At 40.2% G+C, this 27,839-nt stretch overlaps 1 protein-coding gene across 1 annotated transcript in view; it reads left to right on the plus strand.

The window, feature by feature from the left end:
* Positions 1-27,839, plus strand: part of LOC306770982 (sodium channel protein type 3 subunit alpha-like) — a gene marked incomplete at both ends in the record, with an annotated part of 254,781 nt that overhangs the window by 222,251 nt on the left and 4,691 nt on the right. Inside the window, 8 exons of the mRNA XM_079260002.1 lie at positions 3,866-4,020; positions 6,526-6,699; positions 12,152-12,274; positions 14,156-14,422; positions 24,617-24,670; positions 24,956-25,097; positions 27,246-27,346; positions 27,494-27,764. Of these exons, the coding sequence (XP_079116128.1) occupies positions 3,866-4,020; positions 6,526-6,699; positions 12,152-12,274; positions 14,156-14,422; positions 24,617-24,670; positions 24,956-25,097; positions 27,246-27,346; positions 27,494-27,764 (1,287 nt within the window). The remainder of the gene's footprint in view (positions 1-3,865; positions 4,021-6,525; positions 6,700-12,151; positions 12,275-14,155; positions 14,423-24,616; positions 24,671-24,955; positions 25,098-27,245; positions 27,347-27,493; positions 27,765-27,839) is intronic.

The raw sequence follows: 27,839 nt of genomic DNA on the forward strand, positions 1-27,839 counted from the left end.
CAATGTTGTCTCAGGGCACTTTACAGACACATCAGTTCAAGCAAATTCATAAATAACCTAGCTAATAGAAACCAGCTGATTGCATCAAAGTATGGCTTCGATCCAATCCCCCATCCTGAGCTGCATGAGGCGACAGTGGGAAGGAAAAAACTCCCTTTTGAACAGGAAGAAAACCTCCGGCAGAACCCGGCTCAGGGAGGGCAGCCATCTGCCTCGACTGGTTGGGGTGGAGACGACAGGAAAGACAGATGTACAACAACTTTTATGAAGGAAAAATTAGAATAACGTGAGACACAACAAAATGGACCATCAACCACATTATTGGATACTACTTGGTCAAGTTTAGGAAACAAAACAACTTCACTAGGTTCAGTAAGAATAATGTGGTTGGGTTTAGAAACAAAACTTTGACATTGGATTTATGCAGGAGCACAGAGTGTGGGTTCAGAATATGCAAAAGGTTGCTTACTATGCATATCAAGTCATGCTGGAGCAGACGTGCAGTTTGAACGGTATCTGAAAAGTGTCAATAACTCCACATTTCTTTATATTTTACACTCAAACAATCAGATTTTTTCATATCGTAGAGCATTATCCTTCAGCTTTCTGAAGATCTTTCAAAGTTTTATTTAGACTTTTTTTTATTTAACCCAGTCTCAGTGCATTTCCTGTGTTTGTAGTGACTTAACGCTGAGCGATGAATCAATCAGGCATAAAAAGGAACATAACTCAAGTGTTGTCTGTACACATCCCTGGAAGTCCTTTGAGCTGTAAATTGACTACTGAGCTGACAACACTGTAAACTACGAGGGTTGTATCAGTTGTAAAGCTGCTATGCAGACAAAGTTTTTATGTTGTTAAAATATTATATCTTTTCCAAACAAGAAGGTGTGCCGCAGGGCTCAATCCCTGGGTCACTATCATCCCCAACATAAAAACAAATGACTTACATGGACGTCCAACTACTTTGGACTAGTTGACCTCCCCAATCTTTCCTAACTATATCCTGCCTCCTTCCCAGCAGTCTTCCTCTGTCAGCTACTAAGCCATCACCATGCCTTGCCCAAGGTCATGTCAGCATTGCTCACTCAAGCAATCAATCTCTTTAAGTTCCCAGCCATGACTGTGGGTGAACGTCATGTTGTGGCTCATCTTCCCAGGCATGCTTGCAGATACTCTGATTGAATCTGGACATGGCAGGAATAAGCTTTTAGGGCCACAGTCACCCAACGGAACTGAAAGTCAATCCTTGCGATATCAGCTCACACCCATCCGATGACACACGGCAATAACTGCCTCACTAAGTGATTCCATGTTTCAGGCTGCATCATAAAACTCTGTTCCAAGATGTATTAAAATGTATATTCCGAAAAATTCTGCTTGAAATAATTGAAAAATCTGTGCTACAATGTTAGACCCAATGTTAAATGTTAATGTTCAAAAGACACAACTGAACAAACTGAAACGTCCTTTACGAGTTATTTTAGAACTTTTATAAATGACCTTTCATCCTAAATTTATTTCAGATTTAACCCTTTGAGCTTTATTTTTCCAGCAACACCTCTTACATCAGGACAAACACCTCATACCAACTGTCAGGCACTGTGGTGGAAGACCAGTGATGCGGGCTGGTCTGTACAATGTTTCAGAGGAGCCTCAACTCCTCAGTCGGCTGTAATGACCAGGCAAGGTTCAGATCTCCACTGGACTGAAAGGCCTTAGTGTGAAAGGTTGTGCATAAAAAGCCTGAAGCAGTTCTGTTAAGAGGAGTGGACCAAAATTATTCATAGATTTTAGATTTTCACACCATCCTTCTGAATATTGGTTTACATTTTGTAACACATTACGACCCAATGTAATATGTTATATGCTGTTGTTCATTTGAGTTTGTATTTACCTCATTCTAATTCTTATAAAGGAACCAGTTATGCCTTATTATACCTGTGGTTTACTGATAACCACAGTTTTCTGTGTGAATGAATGTTTTTGAAGCAACTAAAGAAAAATGCAACCCACTGTTTAATGGGGGGGGATTGGCGGTAGTGGTGACTGAGATGGAGAAATTTGCTAATCTATAAATATACTGCCTATGACAGTGTTTTGAAAAGATACCAACTAATAAAGTAAGACTTTTTTCTAAAAAATATTGTAAACAGCGGTATTTTAATTGTGACTGAACAGAAAAAGAAGTGTGGGAAGCACAGACACTAAAACAGTATTTAAGAGGGTGTCTTTCTGCCACTAAAATGCACCTTTCATTCTCCAGTGTTATCTACTCTGTAATGTTGCAGTTACTGGTCGTGGCTTTCTCATTATGGGCCTTTTGTTTTTTGCCAATATGCAGATACACACGGATATGAGAGTCAGACATATTAATTCTCCATGAATAACAGTATTACATTGATGTCAGGCTGTAAACACATGTGATGCAATGGAAAAGAGAGTATCTATGCTTTGAATATTTCATAATTGTATCTGGACCTTTGACTGAATGTGGCAGGTGTTAGGGTACATTCACATCAACCCTTTTGATTCGAATCCTAGCCCGTTTGCCCAAAAACTCTTCATTTTTGGGAAATGTGAATGCATCAACAAATTCTTATTCGGATCAAATAAGCGGACTCAGTCCAACTACACATGTAGATCTCGGCCAAATACAGGAAGCGGACTACAAAGTCACGGAAAAGTCACTTCCTGCATTTGGCGTAGTATTTCATTGTGGGCAGCGATAGTGTTGAGAGTCCTCTGCCTTTATTGCAGTGTATTTCTGCAGGATACTTGCATAAGACACAATAAAAACCCAAAACAGAGATAGTTTCATCTCCATGTTTAACTTGCAGGTGGAGGAAACACAGTTTTCTTCTACTCATGGGTCTTGTTCTCTCTTTTGCTAAATACTAGTGCAGCGCCACCTCTGGTGGGAATGAGGATATATTATTTTAAAGATTTGGCGCGTTTCACCACAGCGCAGAGTGAACGTGGTCTCTGTCGGCATGGTTACAACCCCCAACAACTGAGCTGAGTCCCCAACTGGACCGAGTCTCACGGACTTCGCTGATGTGAATGCTTCTTTAGTTACCTCCAGACCAGGAAGAGGTCACTAAAGGTCTTTCCTCTGCCTACCTCTAACAACAAGGTGCATCTAGAATGATTTTTGTCCCAACGTCAGATTGAATCACAGGAACCAAACTTTTACATTTACAGTAGAGAACGGTGAAGGAGAATTTAAGTGCATTTTGATGAGGATAAAAGTGATCATGACACCTTCCAACTTCATTTCTGTTCAGTAAAGTTATATGAACCCTATGTGAAGACCCCGGGCTGCTACATGCACCACTCCATTATACACACACACACACACACACACACACACACACTGATAAGGTAGGTTGTTATGGGAGAGCTGCAGCTTAACATCTGTCAAAGAGTTACGCAAGAGAACCCACATCTGAACCTTCTCTCTTAGCACAGAATACATGTTTGCATGCTCAAATGCATCTGAACACAAACACACAAATGAACCGAAGGGAAAGATGGAGATTTACTGCTTTGGGTCATCCGTGTACAGCAACACTGCAGACCTGACACGGCCCTCTGTGCGTTCGTGTTCCTGCTGGAGTTGTGAGACCAGCGTGCCCTGCAACAATGCACAACTGTGAACTGAAACTCATGAGTTCATTTTGTTTAACATCAGAGGATCAAGAAAATGAGATGAAGAGAGAAATGAGAGCTTGGAGGGTTTGTTTCCCTCGTGTTTCCTCATAAGGGATCAAGCCGAACACGAGGGCGTGATGATGAAGGACTCGTGTTTGAGACACAGTTTATTTATGTAGCCTTTCATGTCTGTGTTTCCTCTTGCCCACAGTGTGTGTGTCCAGGTTTCAGTGCTGCGACATCGACACCACGGCAGGTCTCGGGCAGATCTGGTGGAAGCTGAGGAAGACCTGTTACCAGATCGTAGAGCACAGCTGGTTTGAGTCCTTCATCATCTTCATGATCCTCCTCAGCTCCGGAGCTCTGGTCAGACACACACTTCACTTTGTTCGCTTTACTGACCTCCACTCCTGTTCATTTACTCATAATATTTCTATTTTGTGTTTTTTTTCCCCATCATTTTAGTTTCTTTTATATATTTTAAGATGGTTTAATTGCCATATTGCTGTATTGTTTTTATGTATAAACCACAGACTGTATAAAAAGAAGGTTAATGAAACTATTCAAATGAACCATCAGTCTGGAATAAAGATTTAAGACTATTTAAAAATACAAAAGTACCTTAAAGGTCCAGCATGTAGGTTTAATGACATCTAGTGGTAAAGATACAAATTACTTCAATTGTGAATGGACAGTGACCATTAGCGGCCAGAATTCTTCCAGACATAAACTGTGACTGGTTCCAGTGGTCTCAGTAGCAGTAATGACTGCATGACAAGTAACTGCTCCAACATTAGGTACATGTTTACTGACTTCTTTGATGTACATTTAAGGTGTTACTTATCCCTAACGATGCTCTGACTCCTAACAAACAAAGCCCGTACTGCAGTTTTAAAGCTCAGAGGGTTCTCCCTTCACATAGAGTCGTTTGTTCATTCAGAGACACCGTAATAAAAAATGATGGCAAAAGTATGGTAGCTGCCATGTATGTGGAGCCATTAGTACATACGGTACATAAAAATGGCTCATTATAAAGGAATTTAAGGAAAAATGATCAAATACTAATACAAACATGTTGTTTTTTTAAATAACATATTAAACTTTTCTGATATTGACATTTGATCTTGTTACATATTGCACAGTGGCATGGTGGTTAGCACTGTGGCCTCACAGCAAGAAGGTTGCTGGTTTAATCCTTGGCTGTGGTAAAGTTTGGACAGTAGCCTTTCTGTGTGGAGTTTGCATGTTCTTTCCGTGTGTGCGTGGGTTCTCTCTGGGTCCTCCGCCTTCCTCTCACCATCCAAAGACATGCATGTTAGGTTAATTGGTTACTTAAATTGCCCATAGACATGTGTTTGGTTGTGTGGCCTCGTGGTGGAATGGCAAACTCATCAGGGTGTCTTTTGCCCAAAGACAGCTGGGATAGGCTCCAGCTGCCCTGTGACCCTTCATTGAACTAAGTGGTTAGGATAATGAATGAATGATTCCACATCTAGCCATGACAACAGTGTGCTGATGCTACAAAAAAAAAGACAAAAAGAGGCGCTGGGTTCATCCTGTTCTACAAAAGAGAGGAGAACTTGGGGAATTTTGTTGTTTAATCCAGCATTTGAAGCTGGACCATGGCTGCTTCAGGATGGACTTTAGGATGTCCGCGAAACAGTTGAGGACTTGCTTTAGCAGTGAGATGCTTGCTTTAAGAAGCAGAGAAGAAATACCTTGAATGAAATAGCAGCGACATCTATCAGTCAGCATACCTTCTCTGATTGGTCGATTATATACCTGTTGGACGTGGATATTTCAAAAATCGACCTCAGTTAAAAAAAATGAAATTCTTAAAATAGCTTGACAGGATTTAATCACTGATGTGAACATTTACATTGACTTTACACTGATCCCATAAAAAATTCTTGCCATGCGAAATTTTCAGACGAAATATTTGCGGTAAAAAGACTTTTAGACGGAGAACTCCTGCAATAAGTTTTTAGCAATATAATCTTGTGAGACAGATTTTGTCTAGTTGTTGACCACTGGCCTATAAGGACTAATCATTAAAAGTGAACAATTGATTTCCAAGGCCCCCCATTAACACTTCAACGCCCCCCTTTTCAAAATATTGCTACCAGCGCCCCCTGACAGTCCATGAACTTGAGAAGCTCTAGTTTAGACCTACAATTTACAGGCCACTATTGGCCAGAATTTGATGTGACAAGATGAGCCATTAGAGTGACTCCTGATAACAAGTTTGGATCGTATGAGCAGACAGCAGCACGATGGCTTTTCCATCAACAGCCTCCTATTCATGAACTTTTCTCTTAATTACAAGCCATAGACTGAGTAGCAGGTAAAGCAACACATCCACCATTGTTGGGCCATGTGTTTCGCAAAATGACTTCACAGTACTTACATCTGGCTACGGCGACCAATGCAACCAATTTCAATGGAAACTATCGAAACCAAGTAGTGATGTCAGCTGAAATAAAGTATGCTATAGTATGTTCCAGTGGAAAAATGACAAAATACATGATCAGACACCATTTAGCCGGTCTCATGTATGAACAGTCAACACAGCAGCACTTTACAATCACACTGTGTTCCTTTCTGTCTAGAGATGCATAATAATATCAATTTTAAAGAGCTGAAATCAAAATTATTGGGTTATGATTAAACTATATTAAAGTTGATATTATTTAATGACACCCTATCTATCTTGGTGTCACCAACATTGTTTTTACATTAACTTTTGAATGTAATTATTGATTATCTTTGCTTGCATAATGAAAACAAAATTACAGCTGAGGGCAATTTTAATTTTTAAGCTTAATTTTTAAGAGCTCTAACCCCAACGGACCTCTCTGCTGCCTCCGCCAGGCCTTTGAAGACATCTACATCGAGAAGAGGAGGGTGATCAAGGTGGTGCTCGAGTACGCTGACAAGATATTCACCTACATCTTTATCCTTGAGATGTTGCTGAAGTGGCTTGCATACGGCTTCAAGAAGTACTTCACCAACTACTGGTGCTGGCTGGACTTCTTCATCGTTGATGTAAGTTGTTTTTTGGCTCGTTGCTGCTCAGCTGCAAGCTCTGACTTTTTATTGTGGATTTATTGCTTAAATAGCAGCGTAAACAAGAATATGAATGTATTGCTGTCCCTTTTGTTTTATATTCTTTCTGTTTTAATGAATGTGGATTGTATGCAGTAGATGACCAGAATAGTTTTTCATTTCCCGAGACTAAATCAGGAAAAGATATTTCATATTAAAGCAGAATTTTATTGGTAAATATTTATTTATATTGTTTACATAGTAAAATGGTTTATTTTTAAATTTCATCTATATTTATCTTTTCTCGACCAGAAAATTTGAGCTTTGGTTTCTGCTAGAACTTGTCTTTCATTTTCTTTTTTTCATTTTCTTTTATTTTAATTTTAACTTTCACCTTTCAGCCACAGCGTAACAAAGTTTATTGAAATAAGGGAAAAAATTATAATGAGAAATGTTGAAAGAAAGTAGATGCTGAAAGAAGGCAAGTTTGGGATGGAAATGTGAGCCATGAAAGAGCCTAAAAAAGGATGAAAGGTGAAAATAAATCAACAGACTGTAGGTTAAGGAGAGAGTGTTTTCCACATTTAACCATTCTGACATAAGTACTATAATGTGACCTAATGTGAGTATCAATGGATCATTTCTGGGGTCACGATGCTAAACAGAGCTTGACACGTGTCGGTGCACCGACTTCAAAAACCAGACAGTTCCTTTGCAGGAGCGGATCTGTCTCACATAGGATCATGTGACCTGGAGCGCTTAGCCTTACGGCTCCCACTCTATAAACACAGTGGGATCTGCTTTCTGCTGCTTTTTCCTCCTCTTCCAACAAAAGTTTGTCATGGCTGAACAAAGTAAAAAGGTGAAAACGGTGTCTGAGGCCAGAAAGGGATCTCTCCAGGGAGAAGACACCAGTGGTCTTTGATAAAGAATTTGCTGGTTGGAGTAAACAGTGTGGATGTGAGACCCACTCCCTGTTTGCCTCAGTATTGTTAGACTGTAAAGTTAGCTCTTTGTCTGTTGTGTAAGCGTACTAAAATTTGATAAGCACATTCACATCTTTCAGCCAGCATTTATTCAGAACAATGGCAGTAAGTGCCCATCGAACAGTGCAGTATACGTCTGTGTCTTTATTTTTCTGTTTAGTAGAAGCTAAATGCAGCTAGTTTAAGCTAATCGGCTACAGCCCAAAGCTAACATGACTCGCTAAATGTTTTACGCAAGCTAGGCCGATTTGTATGCAATAAATGCATTTCCTATACATCATGTAAATATCAAAGAAGTGACAGAACAATTAGCAATTGACCTGGTTTAGTTGAATGGTTTTCATACACTGTTCAGCAGTACTACTGTAATAGCCCATAAGCTAATGGCTAATGCTAACATTTTCATAATAATAACTTATTGACATAGGTTGTGCCAAAGTTACAGCTTCATTTGATACACAAAACTATCATTTATAGTAATGTTTTTGGGGCAGTTTTTGATTCATGTGAGTGACTGCTTAGTGAGTGTCATCGATGGTGACAGTGTAATTTTGTGGCAGTTTCGCGTGGCCTGTTAGAAGTTACAGGTTTAGCGCCAATAGTGGCCAAAAGTTACACGGTATCCTTTTATTGACCAGCACATCGCTGCTCATTACTAACTCACTGTACATGGAAGCAGATGTTTTTTCCAGTGTTTCCAGCAGTTTCAAGTTTCCTCAGCTACCATTCTGCAGGACCCATGCATTACACGGTTTTAAAGCCCAACGCAGAGTCTAAAACACCACGACGCATCATTTACCTCCGTGAAGTGCATTAAAACCATATATACCATGTCAGTGATGATTCTAATGCAAACTTGCCACATTATTTTTTATATTGCACAAGTAGTTTGGCAAGCTAAATCACTGTTATATCACGTCATTATGGGTGTCACCATAGCAATGCATTAATCAACTGGATCTGATTAGCTGACTTTTGACAGATGGCTGAGAGAAACTCATAGTATCTTGATAATGTTTTTTTTTTGTTGTTGTTTTTTTTAGTATATTAAGGCCAACATGAAATAGTTCTTCTACTTCGGCATATTTGTCAAGTTTTGTTAAAAAAAAAAAAACAAAAAAAAAAACCCCATTTGTTCTAAAATGTTTACTGTGTGGCACCATGGTATAAGTGGATTAAACAACTCGGAGCTGTGCATTTCATGGTTTTAAAGCCCTTTGCAGAGGAACACCATGACGCTCAACAGAGTTCCTCCGCCATGTAATACACAGCTCCTAGTTGTTTAATCCCTACTAAATGTAAACTGTAACCAGGGAATGGTGGAATCATGTCGTTCACATCTAAATACAAACCAAGATACCTTGAATTTCTGATATCACAGACAAGCTTTTTATACTTTCATATCTGTCTTTTTGTGGAGCAGGGTTCGTCAAGATATAGTCCAGTATAGTATATTATATTATGTGTACTACAGGACATTATTAGTGTCTGGGTTACAGCTGATGTGTTGTTGTGAAAGTCACTCCAGAGCTGTAATACAACCCTTTGTATAAAAGAGGAGACATGCATGGAAAGAGAGAAAAGTTAAAACAGCCGCTGGTCAAATAATGAGCTTTTTAACCCACACACACACACACCCACACACACGCACTCACACACACACAGGCATGTATGACCAGACACTTGTACTCTCTTTTTAGTCTTCCAGGCAAGATCATAGCGAGGTCGAGTGTCATGTATTCACTACATGATGCACAATGTGCATATGCGTGCACTGATTCGGAAATCTCACTCTTTGTCGTTCTGAGGGTGTTTTCTGCTGGGGCATCTTCATAAGTGACACTGTGTGTTGTGACGTTTTATATGACTGCAGTGCCCTAAAGAGCAACAGAGCTGTGTGAGTCATAGAGCTCCAACATGCAGATATGACAGAAAGCACATCACCATCTTTCCCATGAGAAAAGAAAGAAATTGGTTAAAGACTCAATTTTAAGCCGTGCGAAGCTTCCGTTTTGACCACTAGAGGGCAGAAAAACACCCAAACAAACTGGCAGACTATAAGAGAGTACAATCATGTTGTTATTGTATAAATTACATTCATTAACTTATTTCCTTTCAGAGTTAATTAAATCGTTATTATTAGCTTTACTGATATAGGATTTCTTTTGATAATTACGTATTCTTTATTTTTTTAATTTGTCTTTTGCTGAATATATGTATTTATGCTGGACCTGACAGATGGTTGGGGGTTAAAGAGAAGAAAAGGAAACAACGGTACATTAGATATAAAGTAACAGTACTGGGATGAACCAGATAACTGTTGGCTACACTTAAAAGAAAACAGAAAGCCACATGTAACATCTTCAAGAAAAACTAAGCTGACAATCATCGAGAGCACCTATAAAAATTTATATGTGTATACCTATTAGTCATTTCCTTTTAATAATCTGCATGGATGACACTGAAAAATGATCTAATTATGATTAATTATAAAAATTTTAACTAAAAAATTTAGTTTAATTGATATATACAGCAGTTCCAGGCTACAGGGGCAATTTAGTGAACAGATTAAAAAATAAAGGCCTGAGAAAGGATCCTTGTGGGACTCTGTACTTATCCTTCAACATGGGACACATAACTTCAAATATCTTCAACAGCTTTCATAATTTAACATTTTTTCTAAAACTGAAACAGGGACCAGCTGCTCATGAACACAACATTCAACTTCGCCCCTCCTTCCAAACTTGGTTGGTGAAGCAGCAAATCAGATGATTAACATCAAATCCTTCAGCCTGATTGACACAAGTGTCTGAGCATGATCCTGTTTTTTACAGAACAGCTCGGTGACTTTGGTCACTTCCAGGTCCTGGTTCTTTGGTCACACTGTGGTTTTTACCCAGTACAGCTGTGGGAAGTCTGTGGGTTGTTGTGCAGTTCCGTGCAGGCTTCCCTATGCCACCCGGTGTGGGATCTGATGAACTAACTGGTCCTACTGGTACTTTTAGTGAAAGATGTGTTGTCACAGTTATTTATTTTGTTTGTCCAGGAATGGTGATCAGATTTTGTTGTCAGTACACACATTTACATCTACATACACAACACAAATGAAACCATAAAACCACAGACCTCCCACATAACAAAGACCACTCTAACCCCTGCTTCTAAGTGATCTGGACCACATAATGGGCTGTTCTTCGAGCAACGCAGTTTTCAGATATGTTTACAAGTAATTATTCAGCCACAAGTGCTGCACAGAGCTTCACTAATAACTGCTCAAAGAGGGAACGAGGGACTCCATGAATCATTTTCAGTCTATCCAGATGAGCAGAAGATCCGAATTTTTTCTGTCTTTTGACTGATTCCCCTGTTTTCTTCTATTTGTTTGGGAGGTTGTGTCATGTATGTGTTTCTGCCTCGTATGTGTGGCGGATATTCACACAACTATGTGACCTGTAGATTTCAGTGTTGGGTCTGCTGGCTGAGTTCATCTCAGTGAACCAGATGAGCACCATGCGAGTGCTGAGGACACTCAGAGCTCTCCGTCCTCTCCGGGCCGTGTCTCGCTTTGCTGGTATCAGGGTAAGAACAAGCGGAAAGCATCCGCATTGCAACTGGTCCGAGACCCGCCGCTTGATGCTGCAAATCAGACGGGTGTGTGTGAGGGGGCTTTAGATTGTTCTAGAGCTGCTGTTCTTTCTGGCTTTGATCAGAGGGAATATCTCAGACTGTTATTTATTCAGTAACTATAATTAACTGCTAACTGTTCACCTTACGCTAAACTTAAGCATTTCTAGTGAAAACTGCACATCTGCTCTCGCAGGATTCTTTAATCCGTTTGTCTTTCTGAGTCAGTTTCATTTTTAAGTTCAAGTCATCGCTCTCGTAAAGTAAAAGCCATCATTTTCCACCTTTTTATCAAAACATCAAAAATTTTGTTTCCAAATTTGGTTTAGTATTTTTGTTTCTGAAAAAAAATTAGTTTAACAATATAATTATTACAGCTGACTGTTAATGAAGTTGGAGAGAAATGAAACTTCCTCTGCATTTACTCCAAAATGACTAGAAACTTCAACAGGTTCTGACATATTTACTCTTTTTCAAAGCCTCCCATCACTCGTTCTCTGTGATCCTGCCTTTCCTTCACAGTACAGTTTTTCTTTCTGAAGGATGACTATGAAGATGACTCGTATTTAAACACGGAAACATTTTTTTTAATCTCAAAATGTGCAGCTTCAGCTGAGGAAGAGTTCAGTAACAAAACATTTTGTTTCACAGGTCAGATGGAAACCAGAGAATCCTGTAAATCCACTCATCTCTTCTTCTTCAGCAGCTCACTGTTAACTGGTTTCTTCTCACTTCTCTTATCAACCCACTTCTCTTCTCTTCCTCCTCTTCTTCCCATCTCTCTCTAAAAACTCCATCTTTTGCTTTCCTTTGGCTCTCCTCCTGATCTCTCCCTCATCCAGGTTTCATTGGTCAGTTTGGCAGCCAACATGTTGGGTTATTCTGACTTTGCAGCCATCAAATCCCTGCGTACGCTGCGAGCCCTACGCCCCCTCAGAGCCCTCTCCAGATTTGAAGGCATGAGGGTAAGAGTCAGTATTACTACAGATAAACACACCTGGGCGCCTGCATTTACTGTTGAGCTCGTAACGAAATGCCAGGAAACTCTTTCCTGCATTGAGACAGATCAGGGGTGTCAAACTCTAGTCCTCAAGGGCAAGTACCCAGCAGGTGTTTGTTGTTTCCCTGCTCCAACACACATGACCAAAATTAATAAATAGGTTGACAAGAAGCTGTTGGATCCATTTGATTAGAATCAGAAGTGTTGGATCATAGAGACAATAAAACCTGCAGGATACTGGCCCTGAACCAGTGGTTCACACCTGTTATTTAGATGATGAAGAAAAATTTAAAGCCTTTCAATCCCTTTTTTTTTTTCTTTTTTACTTTTTCTAAAACAAACTATATTTTCTAAATACATCAAAGTTGTTCAATTGAGACACAATTCTTCAAGCTAATGTCTGTAAGTTTGGAAATATTCCCAATATTTCTGGAAAAGGAGTTTGTATGAGTAATTCTCCTTTATATTACTTATACTTTACACCACGGTTGGCCAACTCTGGTCCTCGCGAGCCACAGTCCCACACATGTTAAGAATTTTCCTGCTGCAACACACCTGATACACCTCAGAGTTTAATGCAAGTCTGCTAATTACTCATTGATGCAGGACTACGGCTCTCAAAGACCAGAGTTGGCCTTCCTGAGAGGGCCTTGGTTGCAGACTGGAGAAGGAGGTGGGGCTCGATATTGGACAGGGCTGGATGTCCAACCTCGCCCATTCAACATTTTGATTGGATGGCCACTGGTAACCCTAACCCTAACCCTAATACCCATTGCCCGTCTAACCAAGCCCATTGACTTCCAACCACGCCCATCTGACATCCAACGCTGCCCAATATCCAGCCCCACCCCATTCTCCAGGCTGCAGCTGGGGTAATCTGCCGACCCTACTATACACCGTTTATTGGTGCTCAGGTGTGTTTGAAATTCCACCCCATCCTGTACCATGTGACCTTTCTGTTATCACAGGTAATGGTATCTTGTCACCCTGTCAGTGTTTCTGAGTTTGACTTGACTTGTTCCCCTTCAGGTTTTCTGTTTCACATTAACCAGAGTGATTTCTTACATAACTATTCATCAACTGTAGAAGTTTTTGCAAGACAGACAAAGCTCAAGCCACCCGTGTTCTGTGTGTACTCATGTACTTTCAGCAGTATTACAGAAAGCAGAACCGAGTCAGCATTTTGCAATGCATATACCTGCACAGTCCAAAAACATCTGCTGTGTTTGCCATGTTGAGACATTTACATCCACTCATTTAAAGTCAAACATGGAAAATGAACCCGTGATACACTGTCTCTGCTACAGTGGACACCTATTTAAAGGCTGCTTTTTGTTTGTGATGTAATTTTTATTAACAGTGGAACATAGGCAGTTCAATGTCACAACAAATGACACCCAGTTTCCTTCGGAACACCCTCTTCCCACCCAAACCACCTATAAAGGCTGTTTTATAGTATAAATTAAATGATTGATAGCTTAAGTTTTGTTCCATACTTTAATTTCAGACCTGTAATATCATCGTGACATTTTTGTAAAAATCTGGCATCTGCAGAATGCTGACGGGTTAAATTCAGGACCCGTGTTACACGCTCATCTTCCTCTCTGCTCTTCCTCCTCTGGCTAATAAGTGTTAGCTTTAGCTGTGTTAGCTTGCAAATGCTCTGTGCTCACACAGCTCACTCTGCATGGGTCTCTGGGAAAAAGAAGCGCATGTTTGTGGCAATTGAGAATGCTAACATTGTTGTTACATAATGTTGTTAATACATGAAAGTAGATTTGGCTAACTCGACTTGTAAGACTTTAAACAACTTGTAAGAAGTGTTGAAAGATGTGTTTCTGTGTAGGTGGTGGTGAACGCTCTGATCGGGGCAATTCCCTCCATCATGAATGTGCTGCTTGTCTGCCTCATCTTCTGGCTCATCTTCAGCATCATGGGTGTCAACTTGTTTGCCGGGAAGTTCGGCCGCTGCGTCAACCGCACCGGCCATGTCTACGATGCCACCTTTATCAATAACAGGACAGAGTGTGGGGTGTTTAATGACACCTACTGGACCAAAGTCAAGGTGAACTTCGACAATGTTGGTGCTGGGTACCTGGCTCTGCTGCAAGTGGTGAGTAACAAGTATTTGGACAGGTTTTTGTCTGTTGTTCTGTTCATTTTTGTTGGTTAAAGCAGACTTTGTGTAACTGACTTCAAAACATCACAGACACAAGTTGGTTCCTTAGAACTGGTGTTGATAACACAGTCACGACTCCTTAACAATACATGCTGTAATAACTTTAAATGCACCATATAAAAAGGAGGGTTTGAATATTCCTCACTGGCTGTTTGTCATGTAAAGCTGGATTATTACTCATGCGATGTCTGCGTACGATAGAGCCAGCATCGACAACTGGTGAGTGTACTCTCACTTTCCAGAGTATTGACGGTGTTAGTTACAGATTCACAAATTCATCACATTACTGACCAAACTGACCAATCACAAGGGAGTGTTCCACGCAACCGTGGTGCAAACTGTTATGTATGGTAGGTCTGGAAAAGGTGCACATCAAGACTCAATGGACCTACATGGCGAGGCCATAACTGACGTTATGCATATACCGCATGGGTATACATCCAGCTTTAAAGGGTAGTAGTTCTTAAAAATGGATCATCTGCATTACTTGGACATAGCTGGACTGTTCACACATTTATTGGCTCACAACAAGACATTGCGAGATCAACCACAAACAATGAGAGACTACGCTTGCAAAGCCTTACAACACCAACAGGGAATTCAGGGTCAAAGGGAAGCTGGAGCCTATTCCAGCAATCATTGGGTGTGAGGCAGATACACCCTGGACAAGTCACCAGTCCATCACAGGGCCAACACACAGAGACAAATTACCATTCAGACTCACACCCACTCCTAGGGACAATTTAGAGTAACCAATTAACCCAACATGCATGTCTTTGGATGGTGGGAATAAGCTGGAGTCCCGAGAGGGAACCACACATACATGGGAAGAACATACAAACTTTTCCAACACGTCTAGCAACTTTGCTTTATGCTGAACTGTACCATCTGACTGGGGGGGCATGAGTACAGAAAGAGCTTTGTCTGAATGCTGAGTGCTTAAATAGATTAGGCTAATATTAAGCATGTCAGAAAAGTGAGCTAGATTAAAAGTTGAAAGTGTAACAGAGTTAGAGACTCGCAGACTCTTTGAAAAGCCATTTTTACATCAAACAGAAGGGAGCCTGAAGTTTTTCCACAGAGCAATTCATGATTTATTATGTGACCTTTTCCATAGGTCGTCGTTAAGTTTCTATTTGACACAAAACAGCCCCCCCAGCGCTTTATGTGGCGTGGGCAGGGGCTTTTCTTTCCTTTCTCATGTTGTCTAAAAGAAGCATTCAGACCCTGAGTCCTGGAGAGAGAGAGGCACAACAGGAAGCGTGCGAGCATCTAAACTCTCCACAGCACCTAAAGTTCATTTTTCTTTTTATATGTGCTGTCAAGACTCCCCTGTAGATCTCAGTGCTGCTGTGCGAAACAATCCCAACCACACACGCCGAAGCAGGATTACAAAATACAGCCACAGAGAGAAAAAATGAACATTGTATAAATCTGTCATTGTAGCAGCGTCTGCATGAAGCCTTTCAAGGAAACAAAGAGCTTCCAGAGGAGAAATGCAGGCACAAAGTGAAACATCCTTTCCTGCACAGCGACTTCAGAACAAATTAAAGCTGAGTGTCTCCTCCATACGCTGTAGGAGGGTTTACTTCTCTCCTGCTCCCCCCTCTCTCTCTTTTCTCTTCCTTCCGTCCATTTGCTGTCTTTGCCTTAATTTTCCACCCACACCTGCTCTTTATGTCTCTCACTTTTGACTCTTCCACTTGATTGCTCTGCTGCCTCGTCTCCATTCGTAATGACAGCTTGAATTCTTTCTTACTGACTTCTTTCCTTTTTTAATATGATTTTTCTAAATTCCACAGAAAATTAATGAAACATTAACTAAAAAATAATGATATTTTCTTTTATTATACTGAGCATGATTACAGGATTTTTATGTTTAGGATGATTTTTATGTGCAATTTCAAAGAATAAGTCTTAATACATATATAACACACAATCAAATTGTGTTTAGATGTTGTGTTTGTGCTCTGCAAGTGCATGAAACTCTCCTGCATGACACTTCAGCTGATTGAAGTTGTGGCCAACCTTAACCAGTGCTCACAAAGAGAAACGTTTGCAGTGGCTCAGATACATAAACACTCAAGTTTTTTTTTTCTCTGATGACTGCCGTGATGCTCTGGATGGTCCAGATGGAAGGAGGTCTGGATGCTTGATGGATGGCCACCATGCCCTAACAAGGCCATCACATCAGCAAGGTGGTGGTGGATTGTTTGGACTGAAATAATGGGCAGTGAGATACGTTCATGGTCACGAGCTGTGGGTAGTGACCAAAAGAAAAAGACAGGCAGCTGAAATGAGTTTCCTCTGCAGGGTGGCCGGGCTCTCCCTTAGAGATAGAGTAAGAAGCTCGGTCATCTAGGAGGGGCTCAGAAGAGCCACTGCTCCTCCACATAGAGCGGAGCCAGATGAGGTGGTTAAGGCATCTGGATAGGATGCCTCCTGGACGCCTCCCTGTTGAGATGTTCTAACTACGTCCCTGCGGGAGGAGAACCAGGGGAAGATGCAGGACACATTTGTGAGGGTTACATCTTTCTGCTGGCAAATGTGACTGGTGGGGGGGAAGTCTGGGCTTCCTTGCTTAAGCTGCTGTCCCCACAACCCGAACCCAGATAAGCAGAAGAAAATGGATGGATGAGCATCGGTTCAGTTGCTAAGTGACTATTTCCTGCCAGGGTTTGAAAGGAAAACAATGTTCCTTCTGCAGTGACGAAAATGCTCCATACCATGCTTCAAAAGTTACCATTGAATCTTAGGCTGCTTTGGGTATAAAGGCAGCAATCCTCATCTAGGGGTCGGTAGACCACCAAACAGCAACTACGGGAGGAATTTCTGGTCTTCTAGATTAAATCCAGATTAAAACTATCCATAAACGTCCAGGTCGAGTGAGGATTGTTAAGGTTATATAAGAGAAAAGCTCCATGTAAAAACATTAAGGAGCTTTTTTTGTTTGTTTTTTTGCTTTAGAAAAATTATCCACTACTGAAAAATATATAATGTTCCACTTTCTTACATGCAATTTCATTCATTTTTTGAAAGTGTTGAAAGTTTTATGCAAAATAGTTTGGAACGGTTTCAGTAATTACATGCTTTTTATTAATAGTTTTCTTCAATAAAATCTAGATTATTCTGTAACCTAATATTTTATTTATTATTTAAATATTGTTTTCAATGTCATTTATGTTAATTATTTAGGTGAAATGTATTCATATTCTGGGGAAAAAAACCCAGCTGCCTGGGAAATAAGCAGAAATTGACATAATAAATACAAATTTTATGAAAATCATTACATTATTTTTTCAATCATGGCTCAATAATATTTTTTTTAAATGCTAATAAACATGATAAAATAATCAATGTAACATCACTCCTAAACTAATATTTAGTAGAACAATCCGGTGATTTTTCCACTCCAGTCAGGTGTTTTCTGTTCCTCTCAGTCAGACTTCTGCACCTGTTAAAAGGTATTTTGTCCCACTGTTCAACAGAAAAGTGCTCTAATTTGTCCAGGACTGACTTGTTTGTTTGTTTATTTGTTTATTCTTTAACTCAGTTAAATGAAGAAAAAAAACAGTGTCTCATGTCACTAAATTATAATTCAGCAAATTTTTAGTTATTGTTCCTTCTTTTAGTCTCCAGTAACTGTTGTAAATTCAGCCTTTTCTTTAATGAAAGGGGACAAAGACCTTTGAGAACCTGTTATTTTGACGACATATCAGGAGGAAGATGAGCAGTTTGATTAAGGCTGATAGTTTGTCGGCGCATAATTGAATGTTCATCCAATGGGTTTGCTACAGAGGTTTCTTTACCTACATACAGTTGTTTTGCTTTTGGCTTTTCCCTCTGAAGAGGACGCCACAGCAAATCATCGGCTTCCAACTACAACAGTTCCAAAGTAAAACCCTTCCAAACCGGCCCAGTTGTACTTTCACACAGTTGTAGCACGCAGGATGCCCTTCCTGACAAAACCCTTTGCATTTATCTGGGCTTGGGACTGTCTTAACACTTATGTCCATCTTGGGGCTGCAGTGTAGGGTAGCAGGACTCGCACCGCCGACCTCCAGGTCACAGGACAGCCAGCTCTACCACCTGAGTTCTTCAACTACATACAGTAAAAGACAGAAAAGCAACGTTCCACAGAGTGACTGGGCTGATATTTCTCAGTATGGTGTCATCCTTCTTTCCATCCACTCTGCTTTTGTCACTTTCAATTGTTTGTGATTAAGTTCATCTTCGCTCACCCTTTCTCTTTCTCGCTCTCCCTCGCCCACAACGGGCATCCTGAGAGTCTCCAATCTATCAGCGTCTGAGAGGGCTTTATTTTTAGTGACTCCAGCCAAGTGGGAGGGAAACGGAAAGATGGAGGGAGAGGAGGGAGAGAAAAGTACATGTAGAGTTAGAAAATAAGCTTCTAAGGGCAAAAGGAAAGAGAAGCGACAGTGGGGAGGTGAGATGGAGGAATGGAGAGAGGCAATAATGAGCCAAGTGGTGGATTTGTACCTGAAGATGGAGAGAAAAATGAAGGAGGGTTGAAGTGACGCATGAATCCAGAGGGTAGAAATCCAAAAAGAAAAAGGAAAGTAAGAACAATTGCGGTAAAAGAAAAGGAAGGAAGGACTAATGGAAGAGAATATAGAGTTTTATGGAGGGATGGCGAGCTAAAGCTTTTCTGAATGGCCAGAGAGAGAGAGAGAGAGTGAGAAAGAGAGTGAGAGAACAGTGTAGGAAAAAGTCTGGATCAGCATGGTACTACTTGACCCTCAGCAAATGAGAACTTAAGACTTGTCAGAATCCTGTCGCCTTGGCAACGAGTCGGCACAGCAACAGTTGGAGGGGGGCTTTCCATTACCATCTGGAAATAGCTCCACTCTGCAACACACGATGGAGTGAGAGTCTGCTGAGTTCAGGATGTGATTCTGGTTATTTTCTCTGGTCATGTCTCTGACAGCGACCCTCTATCATGAACTTCTCAGTCTAAAATCCTGAGAAGGGGCTGCTCGCTGGGTATCTCCACTTGACATTACAAAGTCTGTAACGTATATTCGACGCATTCAGCAAATCAGCGACTCTTATTACAGACTGGAAAATCTACTTAAAAAGATTTAGATGCGTCAGATTCAAGAATTACAGCCAAGTCAGGACATAAGAGCAACAGGGCCAGATGACTCAAAGTGCTTTACATGTAACAGAAACACGACAGCACCGTAACAATCTCCCCTACTGGGACTTCTACTGTTTGCTGTTCTTGCTTTCCATCTGACTGGTCTGAACAGAAACCTGGAATTCATGATCTTAAGCTTCATTAAACATGGCCATCACTGTGAATATTCACAGCTTTGTACAAAACACCATCAAACTCACGCATTTCAGTAGTTTCACCATGGGGTATTGAAAGTCGTGCCACAGGAGGGTCGAAGGTCAAGGATGAACAAGTCAACTTTTGAAAGGATGCTGGAGGATCTTAACCCATAAGAAGGATTCTTTTTCAGTTTTCTTAATTTGTTCTGGGTTTAAAATTTAAAGGTGAAATATCCACAAGATCATAATCCAGACCAGCCACTCAAAATCTGTCCGGACATAAAGACGTGGTGTCACTTCAGATCAAATGGAACCATAAGCCCATTGTAGTGGTGTTCAGCATTTTTAGAAGTTTGTTAGAAGTTATGGTGGAATTCTGAGCGTAAGTGGAAGAAGGACAGACTGCAGGTTTCCTTTCTCATCCTAAAGGACTCTTGGCATTGTTACCAGGACACTGTTACCAGGAGGCCAAAAGAAAACATTTGGCGAACATCATTGAGTCTAATTGCCACAACCCACAAGTATTATTCAAAACTATTGATTCAATTTTTAATGCCCCACAACCTGTTAGTTTGGAGGCATCTTCTGAGACTTGCAGTAGCTTCCTGCACTTTGTTTTATTGACAAGGTTGCTACTGTAAGGACTCTCATCTCTGCATCTGACCACTCTGTCTCTGTTCCTTGATCTGCTACTCTTGAGAAATTTGAGCCAGTGTCCTTATCATTTATGGAGAAGTTGATTGGTCATATTAGGTCATCAGGTTCTCCCCATGATGTTGTTCCTCCTAATCTTTTGAAAAAGGTCTTTCCTAGTATAAGCAGACAGTTCTTGCAATTATAAACAGTAGTTTGTCATCTGGCCCTGCGATGGACTGGCGAGCTGTCCAAGGTGTACCCTGCCTTTCGCCCAAAGACTGCTGGGATAGGCTCCAGCTTCCCCGCGACCCTTAATCGGACTAAGCGGTTAGGATAATGAAGGAATGAAAGAGTTTGTTATCTGGAGATGTTCCATTAAGTTTTAAACATGCTGTGGTCCAGCCCCTACTTAAAAAACCTGGCCTGGACAGTGGCGTGCTGGCCAACTTCAGACCCATCTCTAGACTGCCTTTTGTTTTTAAAAAGTCTGTTTTTAAAACATTACACAGCACTGAGTCAGCTTTAATGAAAGTATTCAATGACATTCTCTTTGCAAATGACTGGTTAATATACTATTCTTATTTTATTGGACAGCAGCATTTGACACTATTAATGACAACACTTTAGTGGCTTGGTTATGCCACTTTCTGGGAATCTATGGTACTGCATTGGAGGGGTTCAATTCCTATCTGTCGGACAGAAGTATGAGCGTGAGTTTTGGAAATGTTGAATCCAGCTCTGCTCCACTTCCTTATGGGATTCCACTGGGGTCGATTTTAGGGCCCCTGCTTTTCTCTTTCTATTTACTGCCACTGGGATCACTGGGATTTACTGCCACTGGGATCAATCCTTAGAAGGCATGACATTTCATTTCGCTTATATGCTGATGATATGCCTCTTAAAAAGAAAAATGCCATCTCCATTGCCCGTATTTTAGCATACCTGGAAGACATCGAAGCCTGGTATACTTCCTACATCTTAACCAGGGAAAAACTGAAGAAAGTGTTTGGTCCCAGTGGAGGTCGTGAACCCCTGCCTGTTGATTTTGGGCCCTTTGGCAGATTTTTTTTAAAAGTCAACAGTATCAAACTTGGGTTTTAAGATGGATGATTTTAAAACAGGATCAGCAAATCAGTTCTGTAGTGAATTCGAGCTTTTTCCATATCAGACAACTAGCTAAAGTAAAATATTTTCTTGCACAACAGCACTTTGAAACAGTAATCCATGCCTTTGTTACATCTCGGCTGGATTACTGTAATGCCCTTTATTTTGGGGTGATCCAGTCCTCCTTTTCACGTCTCCAGTTGGTGCAAAACCCAGCTGCACGCCTCCTTACTGGTAAAAGGAAGCACATAATACCTATTCTGGCTTTCTTCCTTTGGCTTCCAGTGACCTACAGGATTCATTATAAAAAATTGTTTTATTTGTTTTAAAATCTTTGAATGGTTCTGGCCTCTCCTTACCTCTCTGAGCTCCTCCACCCCCACACTCCTGCTCGGTGCCTCAGGTCATCTGATCTGCTGCTCCTAGATGTACCGAGGACCAAACGGAAGCTCAAGGGGGACAGAGCTTTTCTGTTGCCGGTCCAAAACTGTGGAATGAGCTTCCCTCCGTATTAAACATACCTCCTCACTGTCCATTTTCAAAACTCATCTTAAAACCCATTTTTTTATTCCTTGGCCTTTAACCCAGCATAAGACAGCTTCTTGTCAGTGTGCTATGGTTCATTTTCATTCATTTGGTTTTATTTACTATTTATTCATTTCGTTTTATTGTTTTAATTCTCTATTCCTTGTATGACATGTTGTTTTATTGTGTTACTCATTTTCCATTTGAACCATTTTGTTTTTATTTTGGCTGATTGTGTACAGCACTTTGTTTCGACTCTGGTTGTTTTAAAGGGCTTTATAAATAAAGTTGAGTTGAGAGACAGATCTGTAAACACATTCAGAGAGATTCAACATCCATCAGCTAAGCTCACGATCCTTTACAGACCCCCTCCTCTTCCATCCCCATCACTTACATCCAACAGACCAGAATAATAACTGGTGGTAACCAATAGCGACAAGCTGATTTCAGTACCTGAGTGACAGCCGACAGACGCCCACTCAGAGCAAAGTGCTCTGCTTCTTTATGCGTGCATGTCTTACCTCTTCATTTCCTTTCCCTCCACCTGTTCACCCTCATTCCTTTTATGCACCCCCACCACCACCACCCTCTCCACCCGCCCCCATAAAGGAAGGAAGTCCTTAAAAGGACATTTTGATATTTCATTGAGAAAAACAGCAGCAGGGATTTCTTTTCATCACTCTGCTACAACAGGTCCTCCTTGTTCCACTCAAGTGGAGAAAATGTGCAAAGCGTTGCCGTGGTGACAAAGAAATCTCACTTAGAAACTGTAACTCAAGATTTTCACTCTGGCAATAAGAACAATGTGTGAGATGGAGAAATGACATGAAAAATCAAGACGTGATATACCAGCTTTATGTACAGCTTTATCACAGTGTGTTGCTCCCACGTCTGAGTCTACAAGCTAAATGCTTTTGTTTTAACACTTCCTGAAAAGACTTCTGCAAATCATTCATTTGTGGTGCTAAACTAAAATCAGAGAATTCATCAGACTACATGGGATCTTCAGCTTTAGAACGAGGTTGTACATCTCATCCATCACCATGTTGTGGCTAAAATGAAGAAAACCCCTGCATCAGGTTCTTCAGTGTACCACATGATTTCAGGATCATACTTAGTCATATTGTCATATTGAATTTCCCTTTGGGGATTAATAAAGTATTTTTCAATTCATTTCATTTCATTAGTTGCTCACATATTTTTTTACTATGGGGTAAATCCAACAGAAGATGGCGGGTATCAGTCATAAGAGAACATAATCACAAGTCAGATGGTGTCAAGAAGAGCTCGGGTTTCATAAAAATACTGAAATGTTAAAAATGTATTTCTTCTAAAAAAGGAATTTTGTGTTAGTATGATTGTTATCCATCTTTAATACCATCTGTTTACATTTTTTCATGCATAGTTGCAAAACTTTAATCAGACACCTTTACAATGAGGTGCAGCTTTGAAGTAACACAGTTAACTAGGCGGGTAATATGGACTAAAATCCCCTCCAGTCTCTCAAGGTGGTGTTCACTCTTGTTCTGAGTTTAAGTGTTGCCAGATGTTTGTTAGTCACAGATGTAAAACTGAAACTCGATTTATACCTAACTGATAGACTGACATGTCAGAAGGTTTTGGAGCCAGACATGATACCATATCTCCAGAACTTGGGTGTTAACTCCGCCCCCCACAATGACAACATTCAACACCAGTGGGAGTGGAGAGGATGAAATAACCTGCTGGGAGTTCAGACCTCAACACACTGAACATCTGTTGGACCAGCTTGGTTGGCTCCACATGACCAACACAACCACACTGGTTGAGCTTCAACAGCTCCAGGTTGTTGAATGGGATGTGATCCCACAGCTAGATGTCACCAGACTGGTGAGCAGCATGAGGAGGAGCCAAACTGTTGTACCAGTTGTGACGGCCCCACCCTGGGTGGGAGGTCCTCTTGGTTGTGTGGAGGCATGGCACTTTGTTCTGCTTTGGTTTAGGTTGCGTTTTTTGGTCCTGTTTTGGTTGAGTTTTATTTTATTTAAGTTTCCTTTTAAATTTTATTTTTGGATCAACTACTTTTGTGCCTGCCTCCCTGTTTGGTTGCCGCCTTTGAACCGGGCTGTAACACCGTCAGCACACCACTAAGGTCCTTGAAAATGTAAATGAATAAAGTCTAAGCGTTGGCTTCTTCCCACTCCCTTTGGACAAAGACGTCTCGCTTCTCTCATCCATTCCCTTGCTTTTGTTTGTCCTGTTTTATTTGTCTTTATATCCAAATCAAAAACTTTTAATTCAACTAAAAATGGTCAATTTGTGTTGGTCTTTCCATGGTTTTTGTGAATTTTGGCCCATTTTAGTGGCGCTGGTCACACATTGCGCTGTGTTGCATATTCCTCAGAAGGATGATCTTTACAAGCTATATGTTGTTGTAAACAGCGTATAACAACAAAAATTATTTTTCCTGGAAGGGAGAAACAATTATCCAGACACATTTACTTTGTGTTTTATTTTAAAGTTTTTATTGTTACCATGTTGTAAAATCACTGATGATAAAAACTGGATTATTTGTCCTCTTTTAAGGCAACGTTTAAAGGCTGGATGGATATCATGTACGCGGCGGTGGACTCGAGAGCTGTGAGTTAATATTTTGCATTTGCTTGTTAAATTAAGCTCAAAGACGCCAGAAAAATTATAAGTTACAATAAAAATCTGTTAAAAGTGCAGCTTTACCTTTGCAAATAAAAAAAAACACATTTGCAACAAAGATTAGTGGTTTAAACATGACATTCTGTCGTGTTGTCGGTTGAAAGAAAGGGACACATAAAAGGCATGGATGACAAGTCCTGTTTGACTCAGATTGAAAGATGAAAAGGAAGCAAAAGATGGACTTTTTAACCTGATGGGAGCGTTCCTTTACAGGTTGAGGAGCAGCCAATCAAGGAGATCAACCTATACATGTATCTGTACTTTGTTATCTTCATCATCTTCGGCTCCTTCTTCACTCTCAACCTGTTCATCGGTGTCATCATCGACAACTTCAACCAGCAGAAGAGAAAGATAAGCACCAAAGCCAACACACACACACACCTTACACAAACACACAACAGTGATGTTGTAGCATGCTTGCATTTCAATTTTTCACCAGTTTACAAACTGAAATATTATTTTCAGATCACCTCTGTTTAAGATTAGAATCAAGTGAAAAAAGGTCAACATGAGACCCCTGACATCAGTTTACTCAGCGGATTAAAACTAGACACAATAAGAGAGTTGTGTGGGTTGTGTTGTATTTCTCAGCCTTATGAGGATGTGATGGACACCTGGCTGTGTTATTACAAAGCTTCACTTCCCACTAGACACCTGGCATGCGTACTACATCGTTTCCATGCAAAGTATGAGTCTGGTAGTCTTATTCCATCCTAGTAATACCGACCAATATGCTGGAAGGAGAAAACTGTACGCACCCCTTCCAGCATCTTGAGGTTCTTAGGTGGGTTTCCAAACAGCGATGTGAGAGGGTCTGAACTCGTCAAAACTTTTAGAACTTTAGAAAACGCATAAGATGTATGCAGCCAGATTTTAGCCAGCTTAACTGAGCATCAGAGAGTTCGACAAGCTACTTTTGATCTGAAGTGAATCGTGATGAGCGCACATAGAGGAAGAAGGTCCTGTTCATACAGCTCTGATCATGACATGGCATAGTAGGAGTAGTCCTACTAGATGTTACTATATATTATTATGTATTACTATATATTCTTTTGTGAAGCATGCAAGTGGAATTTATTCATTCATTAGCCCAACATGCTGCTAGTCGGATGATTAGGTAGATGTGGAAAGATCCTGTTTAGAGATCAGTGTTTGAGATGATGTAACCTCATCAAGTCAGAACAAACACTGATCTTTGTTTTTCTTTATTAGCACCATAAATGAACAGTAAAAAAAAAAAAAAAAACAAAACAAATACATGAGAGGAAACAAATAATAAACAGCCTTTAAATTGCTGTATAATATAATGAAAATAGCATGTGCATGGGGGAGGTTGAAGCCAAACAGACTTATAATAACAACTAAACTGACTAAAATACAGAAAAATATAAAATCCAAATACAATGGAAAACAAGGATACAGTACAGAACAAAATCCTGTTTGTATTATTAGTATTTAGCTAATAATTTCTTTTTTAGTTAATCTTTAGTGTCTTAGTTGAGTCCAAAGATTTAAAGGTCTGTTCTAGGGGTGGGACAACCGAATGGAAAAATCAAAAATCACAATTTGTTTTTAACACGCAATTTTAAAAACAATTTTTTTGTTAAAAAAAATCTTTTTTTTTTTTTTTTGTTTTTTTAATAAATAAAAATATTCCATTATAAATTTTTTTGTCATTTCTATTGTTTTTATTGGTCTTTTTACTTGTCTTCGTAGGCCTTATAGTGATCTGAGTTTTTTTTTTTCCAATTTAAATCAAGAAAAATGATTATTAAAAAAAAAAAAGTTTTGTACTTTTGTTTTTGTATTTAGTCTACAAAATTCAGCATTATCGAGGAATCATGAGAATCGCAATTTAAATCAAATCAGCACCCAAAAATTGGAACTGAATCAAATTGGGATGAAAACATCGTCACAGCCCTCGTCTGTTCCATAGTTTGGCACCACACTATCTGATTGCTATTTGATCACTAGATGTTTTATACAACAGCCGATGCAGATGCCATTTGGCCGTCTGACTAGCAGAATAACTATGGAACTGATAATCATAGAAAAAATAATGGTTAATGTCAGAAGGCCAAACATTAGCAAACAGTGCTCTATATATACACGTACAGGGCAGATTAATGTTAATATCAAACATATTTAAGAGTTTTTAATAAAAAAACAAAAAACAAAATAGAGGTGAACTTGGGCCATTGGGTTTGGAAAGAGTTGCCATCCACTCAAACTTCTTTTATAGTATGAACATTTAGTTAAGGCGGGGAGTAAAAGTACTACCCTTTAACTGCACTGAAATACAACTCGTCTAGGATTGTAATCATTCGTCTGCCTGAGATGCTGATCTACGTGATTTTAGTTATGTGTTACAGTTAGAATATTTGGAAATAGAAGCAGGAAGAAAAAGCCAAGCTCTAACCACCAACCTACAAACAATCGGTAGAATATTCTCTTTGTATGCTTCTGTAAAATAACAGACTCTTCTGTGGGTGTGTTTACTTAGGAGGACAGGATATTTTCATGACAGAGGAGCAGAAGAAATACTACAATGCCATGAAGAAACTGGGCTCCAAGAAACCTCAGAAGCCCATCCCCAGACCTCTGGTACGATGCTTTTAATGAATGCACCGACTCAGTTCAGCTCTATCTCGCACTCTAATCCAAACCTGCCTTTTGCTCCAAAACTGGTCAGATAAAATCTATCATTTCTGGGGAAAGTCCATCAGTTCCAGCTTTCTTCTTTCTATCCAGAACCCGCTGCAGGGCTTCTTCTTCGACCTGGTTGGGAAACAAGCGTTCGACATCATCATCATGGTGCTGATCCTCTTCAACATGATCACCATGATGGTGGAGACGGACGAGCAGCCGCCTCAGATGGAGAAGATCCTGTACAACATCAACCTGGCCTTCATCGTCATCTTCACCACCGAGTGCCTCATCAAAATTGTGGGCTTGCGATGCTACTTCTTCACCGTCGGCTGGAACATCTTCGACTTTGTGGTTGTCATTCTGTCCATCGTTGGTGAGCTCTTTTATCTCCGTTTCATCGTGCACTTTGTTTTACCAGCTGCGTTTTCATTACACCTTGAAATGCACA

The sequence above is a fragment of the Telmatherina bonti genome, assembly GCF_933228915.1.
Source record: "Telmatherina bonti genome assembly, chromosome: 20".
NCBI lineage: Eukaryota > Metazoa > Chordata > Actinopteri > Atheriniformes > Telmatherinidae > Telmatherina > Telmatherina bonti.